This window comes from Argentina anserina, chromosome 2, assembly GCF_933775445.1.
Source record: "Argentina anserina chromosome 2, drPotAnse1.1, whole genome shotgun sequence".
In the NCBI taxonomy this organism is placed as follows: Eukaryota; Viridiplantae; Streptophyta; class Magnoliopsida; order Rosales; family Rosaceae; genus Argentina; species Argentina anserina.
In genome coordinates, this window is record NC_065873.1 from 1884332 (window position 1) to 1891495 (window position 7164).

General features: G+C 36.0%; 1 protein-coding gene across 1 annotated transcript; it reads left to right on the forward strand.

Moving 5' to 3' along the window:
* The first annotated feature begins 3276 nt into the window (after positions 1 to 3276).
* On the forward strand, positions 3277 to 6666 carry LOC126785221 (serine carboxypeptidase-like 18). The gene is made up of 14 exons (XM_050510843.1): positions 3277 to 3433; positions 3548 to 3693; positions 3945 to 4018; positions 4147 to 4269; positions 4371 to 4473; positions 4697 to 4734; positions 4821 to 4922; positions 5026 to 5112; positions 5208 to 5384; positions 5472 to 5543; positions 5628 to 5749; positions 6054 to 6167; positions 6383 to 6437; positions 6535 to 6666. Exons 1-14 carry the CDS (start codon positions 3306 to 3308, stop codon positions 6616 to 6618), a joined length of 1425 nt encoding a protein of 474 aa, XP_050366800.1. The 5' UTR covers positions 3277 to 3305; the 3' UTR covers positions 6619 to 6666.
* The last annotated feature ends 498 nt before the right edge of the window (positions 6667 to 7164 follow it).

Sequence of the window (7164 nt, forward strand, 5' to 3'; positions counted from 1 at the left end):
GAATTATTAAAAAGAGTGAACTGTGAGATTTATATAATATAGTGGGTTGTGTATGTATATGAAAATGGTAAATACGATACATATATATGAGTTGCTATATTATATAATGTTTCGGTTTTATTTCAAATGTGAGATTATAATGTTATGACTATATTCATATTGTTGTGCAAGAGTCGCTTGGTTGAGGTACAATAACATGTGTGGATGTTATTGTACGTGGTTTTAACATTTAGTCTTATTAAAACGTTTTTTGGTCTTCGGACATTATTGGTAGTAATCGGAACCAAGCTTTGACCGGGTGTCAGTTATGATTCAGTTAGAGCTCTAGTATGTGTGTTAGTGTACTGCATGAGAGGTAACAGATGGGTTGCCTAGGTCTCATGAGTACCCATATTTTTGTGTGACATTAGGGAACAGATGGGCTGCCCAGTGTCTGTCGGTGTACTGCATGAGATGTAACAGATTGGTACCTGGATCTCATGAGTACCCATGTTTTAAATGATTTTGGGTAACCAGATGGGTTGCCGAGTGCCTGTCGGTGTACTGCATGAGGGGTAACAAATGAGTTGTCTAGGTCTCATGAGTACCCATGTTTTGAGTGATATTGGGTAACAGATGGGTTGCCCAGTGTCTGTCGGTGTACTGCATGAGGGGTAGCAGATGGGTACCTGGGTCTCATGAGTAACCATGTTTTAAATGATTTTGGGTAACTAGATGTGTTGTCAAGTGTCTCATGATTACACATTTTTAATGATATTGAGTAATAGATGGGTTGCCCAATGTCACATGAGTACGTTTGTTTTTAAATGTTATTTGTCATATTTCCTTTATATGCGATGTATGTTATACAGTTGGTTTACTCATATGGGCTGAAAAACTTATTGGATTTGTGTTTACAATCTCGGTGCACCAATTCGATAGTATAATGGATAACTCATGAAGATTCAACTAAGTGGGAGGGTGAAAGTTCAAGTCTTAACTTTTAAAAGTCAAGCCATATTAGTTACCAGTGCTCTCCTTGATCTTGAGGGAATCCAAAATAAAGGGTTACAACGTAATCTTATGAAGTTGGAAAAACTCGTATACTGCTACTACAACATGAAGTTACGACTTCGTGATAAATGAGCAAAGGATAATGTGATCAATGAAAAAAAAATATATCAATATTCTTCATGTTGCTAGTGAATCACTTCATAATGACATTGATCCTCTTTATGATTGGATTATGCCTGCATACCTCGATGATGAAAATGACAACCTTCCTCCACATGTCGTAGAAAAATCAACTAATTTTAGAATTGATGTAAACAAAATATTAACTGATGAAGTTGAAGTCCCGGGAAATGATTCTGATAATGCTAGTCTGTGGGGCGGTGTAGCAACTCCAGATAGTTCAAATAGTGATGATGGTGGTGGTGGTGGTGGTGGTGGTAATGGTGATGGTAGTGGTGGAAGTCGACAATGTGGTAGAGATACAAGGTTTGAATATGGACAATCTTATGTAAGTAGAGGATTTGAGCAGTTTACTTGTAAAAGTAATTTTGATCATGCTACGTAAGATGAGAGTCATGGATGTAGAGAAGGCGGTCATAGTGCACAACACCAAAATAGGTGCGGGAGGAGGAGAAGAGGAGCCATTGATGATCAAAGTATTTCATTTGATGTTAGTTCGGTTGCCTTAAGTTTTGATTCTATCAATTTAGGCACAGAGCACAGTCAGATGTCAAACGAATCACATGAAGTCAACTATCAATTTGGTCATCCTATTTACAATTATTGTCAATTTGGAGACGTTTATGATCAATTATCGAGTTGGGTTCATCCTTATCATTCCTTTGTCGGAGAAACTGTAGCTCAAAAGAGATATATGATTATCATGTTAACCATTAGAATTCGTACTATATGTGGCCAGAGTACTATAGTTTTGTTGACCAACGTGCATTTTTTCAAACACCTAGAGCCTCTTTCTGGTAATAGATAAAATTAATAATTGTATTTATTTATATGTAATTCAAAAATAAATAAATAATTTTAGAAGCAGAACGATATTTTTTTTTTCTAATATCCCTGATATATCCGATATCTATATTTTTTTTAAAAAAATAATATATCCTCTGATACCGATGTTTTAAACCTTGGTATGCCGTACGCTAGAATTTGTCCCTGCAGCAACAGTGAGATACCAGTCGATGGATCATAACTAACAATTAACAAAATGAAAAAGATGAAACATAATAATAAAGAAATAATTTCAAATTCTCAAAGTATTATTTTGTCCGGTAGAAGATGATTGTGATTTTGACTTACGAAACACCACTTGCACTATTTGAGTTTATTGTGAATTTGGCATATGGAACTGCCAAGCACATGTTGCCTTTTTTTACCCCTCCTAATAATAAGTATCCTAAACATAAATAAATAAATAAAGGGTAAAACAGTAAATATAAAAAAATGGTTGTTGGGTATCTCCTCAATTTTAGGATATCAGTTTTCAGAAATAAAAATTATATATAAATATATATACCAAAATCTACCCATTAAAATAAAATAAAAGCAAATCGTCACAAAAGGTCAAAATAATTGCATTGTCACCCGTAAGAGTTTGACTTTGCCATAAACGACCCTGGCGGGAAGGTACGACTTGCTGCTGCTTTGAGAAGTTGAGAACCGGCAGCTTCCTACGCAGCCAAAGTAATATAGTTTATGCCAAAGACGAAATAGAATTCCGCCCCCCGTGAGCTACCCCAGAACATCTTCAATTAGAGCCAGAATGGTAGCAAACCCCAAGTTTCTGTAGTTTGAAAGTTGGCTAATACAACCTAATTAATCCTTCAACATACAGCTATACCAGTTCATCAAATATATTGAGAACGTGCTTATATGACCATATTTAAAAGATAGTCCAATGATTATACCTGAAATAATGAATAACAAAGAAGACCCTGACGTAGAAAGACTTGATTGATTAGATAGTTCAATAAGTTCATGCATGATCTGCTTCTTCTTCCTTAAACAAGAAAGAATACTTGTTGGGGCACCAACTCGATCTATAACCAATTTGGTTCTTTGAAAGTTCAGTACCAAGTGAGTAAGGCTGACCAGAATGGAGGAACAAAACTTTCACCTAATTCTCCTTGATCAATAGGTCTCTTCACGTGCCTAATTTGCATGTCCAGATCACCCAATCTAATAGTTTTATCTGCTTTGATTTAAAATGTAGCTTAGACAATGTAACAAAGATATAGATCACACCTTCCAATCCTGCTCTTTGTTGGGTTTGTGGTGCAGTTTTAGAAAACCAAAGTATGGCAACACTCACTGTGTGCTTGAGTATGCTTCTTTTATTGGCATTCTCAGGCATTGTCACTTCTCGGACAATCGTTGAGACTCTACCTGGGTGGAATGGGACACTTCCCTTCAAGCTTGAAACTGGGTGAGTTTAATGTACTCACAGAGTCACAGATCATCTATATGCGGCATTGAGAGTTCTTGATACTATTGCATTTTACTAAGTGTGGAAACTTGTTGGGGGTTTGGATGAATGCAGTTACATTGCTGTGGATGATTTTGATGAGGTCAACCTATTCTACTATTTCGTCGAGTCGGATAGAAACCCAATTGAAGATCCTCTTGTTCTTTGGCTTACTGGAGGACCCGGATGTTCGGGATTTTCTGCGTTTGCTTACGAAATTGGTAAGCCATGAACTCTGTTTTTTTATGTAAATGACATACGAAAATGGACAAAGATTGCTTCTATTCACACCCATAATTATTATTTGCACACCCAATTACTCAATACAAGCAATTGATCACACTGAATTGGATCACAAATTCACAATTCATAAGGTTCTGCAAGTCTTGATCTCTTTTGTAGTTCATGATTAGTAGACTTAACACAAGTGCACAAAAATTATTGTAACACTTTCATTTCTCAATCTGTGCAGGCCCATTTACTTTTGATTTACATTACAATGGAAGCATTCCCACTATTGTTATGAATCCATATTCATGGACCAAGGTACAAATTTTCAGATTTAAATCCATATTTTACTTTTAATAAAAAAAATGCATTGGTGCTCCATAATGTTTCATTATTGTTTTGGATTTTCGCTTATCGAATTCATTCGAATCCGAAAAATCATGTAGGTGGCCAACATAATCTTTATAGATGCACCAGTCGGTGCTGGATTCTCATACTCTACAACCTCAGATGGGTGGTATACTTCTGATACAAAACAAGCTGCACAGACCTATACTTTCCTAAGAAAGGTAAGGACAAGAGACTCTCAAACACTTGTATTTGTGCTTTCATTTTCATGTTTCTGAAAACTTGCACTTTCTCTTACTCATTTATATGATTTGTGATACAGTGGCTATACACACACCCACAGTATCAGGGAAATCAACTGTACATTGGTGGTGATTCATATTCAGGCCTTATTGTTCCCATTCTTCTTAAGAACATATTAGAAGGTAAGTCTCTTCACACTCAAGCAGGCATACCGGCACCAATATTCCACACACGCCCAATTTAAATCCACTAATTGATATCATGATATGGGAGTAATGGGACCTATAGTTAATCATGCACTATATAAGAGCTCACAGTTGCTGCATGCATGAAAAACAGTATTGTGTTGTATACGAAAAAATAGTCTCCTAATGTAACATTCTATGCCTGGATACTGAATTGCAGGTTTAGATGCAGGGTTAAAACCAAGAATGCAACTCCAAGTAATGCACTATCTAATAATATTAGTCATTTTCATTTCCTGCTAATTTCCTTTTGGCAATGTATAACATGATTTAGCTTGAAACAGGGATACTTGCTTGGAAACCCAGTTACAGATAATTTTATTGACGTAAATATGAGAATCCCATATGTTCACCGAGTGTCCCTCATTTCAGATGAAATCTATCAGGTGCATAACACTGTTGAACTGCTCATTTGAATTATAATATTGTCATAAGTTACATACGTGCATTATTTCTTACAAGTTGGCAACGATACTATGCTTTTTGCAGGCTGCTAAATCTAATTGCAGTGAGGACTATGTCAATTACGAAATTAACAATACACTTTGTGTTACTGCACTTCAGAAGATTAAAGATGTGAGTATCATTGCCACTTTTTGTTCTGATGGTGAAAATGTCCTCATCATGCAAGCTGAAACTAAAAGTTTGTTCTGTCTGATCTTAACTTGCAGTGTCTTCTACAAATAAATCTTGCTCAAATTTTGGAACCTCAATGTGCTTTTGCATCTGGTAGAACAACTGAGGATAATCCAACAACTGAGTTGGAATGGGATCTTAAGGCTCGAGAAGCAAGTACGATGGAATACCTGCTTTCAGAGTCTAATGCGCTACCCGAGTTGCACTGCCGGGTAATAACCATTCCTCTGTTTCTCACATGACTCTGCTACATGCCTACATGACATGGCTAGTCTAAGACAAGTTTCTTTTATTTCCAGGGTTATACATATGTGCTTGCCTATAGGTGGATGAACGATAAAACAGTTCGGGCAGCTCTAGGTGTTCGAAATGTATGTCATTTGTACATTTGCAAGGTTTCTTAACCATCAAACACCAGCAGCAACATAATTATTGGCATATACTTGATGTTACAGGGAACTGTAGAGAATTGGGTACGATGCCCCAAGGCCTTGACATACTACACGGAAGAACTCACAAGTTCTCTTGCTTATCAGAAAAATCTATCGGAAACTGGTCTTCGAGCTTTGATATACAGGTGATCTCCCCTATATCATCTGTTCCCTTATCAATTTATTCTAATTATATGCATATAATAATAATCCTCATCTAAATGTGATTTCAAAATCATGCATGATGTTTAATTAACACAGAAATTTTTTTTTTTTTTTTGCATCTGAGTAAGCTAGCCTATTCCAATTATTCATGCTGGAACGAAGCTACTTGGGAACCAGTTGTTGCATTAATCTACAAAATGGACAGAAAAACAGATGAAAAGTTCCTAATAATTTTAGGTCTTATCTTTGATACTGACTACATATATGGTACATTTTTCCTTCCAGTGGTGACCATGACATATCAGTTCCCTGGATTGCTACACAATATTGGATCAAAGCTCTTGATGTGGCTGTTTTTGATGAATGGCGACCGTGGTATGTCAACGGTCAAATTGCAGGGTAAGTTCTAACCTCACCAGGAAATATTTCTTGCCAGATCTTTCACATCATATGGAAAATGATAACCATAAGCTAAAACACAAAACATTTAGTAACCAATCACTAATCTTGATCGTTGATACAGCGGATCATTATATGGTAGTCTTTCTGGCAGGAATGAACTGTTGTTATGAAACAAGTTCCATTGCCTGAAACATTCTTACTTTTTTCTGCAGATACCAAGTGAAGTTCATGAATGATAACTTCAGATTGACTTACGTGACTGTAAAGGTAAGAACACAAAGAATCTCTCATCTGTGTCTTCAATTTCATAATGCACTCAAATTGATACCAGGTATCATGTTTTTGTTTTAATGCTTATATGCAGGGTGCCGGTCACACTGCTCCAGAGTACAAACACAAGGAAACGCTTGCCATGTTTGACAGATTTTTAGCTCGTTATCCGATCTAGTTGATCATTATTGATCTGATCATCTGGTATCAGCTAACTCTAAATATATAACTTTTGTAGTAATTTCATTTTGTGTTGTAAGAGCATTGCTTTTTTCTTTTCTTTTGCATTGTAATAAAATCTCAATGTCCTTACATTCTCATTAGTATAATCCGTAACTTAAACAAAACAAAAAAACTTCTACATTTTAATTGAATTATAATTTAAAGCTGGATAGTACATATTCACAGTTCCTCTCTCTCTTTTGCTTTTGAGTTTTGACTAGAAGTCTAGACTCTTGAACATCATCTCATTTAATCGCTCAAAACACGTACAGGGAGAAGTAAAGAAGAACAAGAAGTAGCTAAGCTCACTACACGTACTTGAGCCACAAAGCAAGAAAGACAAACACTAGTTAGTCCTTATTAATCAACCTTACGGATTTTGGATGGATTTCATGAGTAACATGTTTCTTCTATTACGTGTACGTACGTTGGTTATGAACTTATGATCAACCTCAAAAGCAAAAGCTACATATAGATATCTGATTTACGAGTAAACACATTT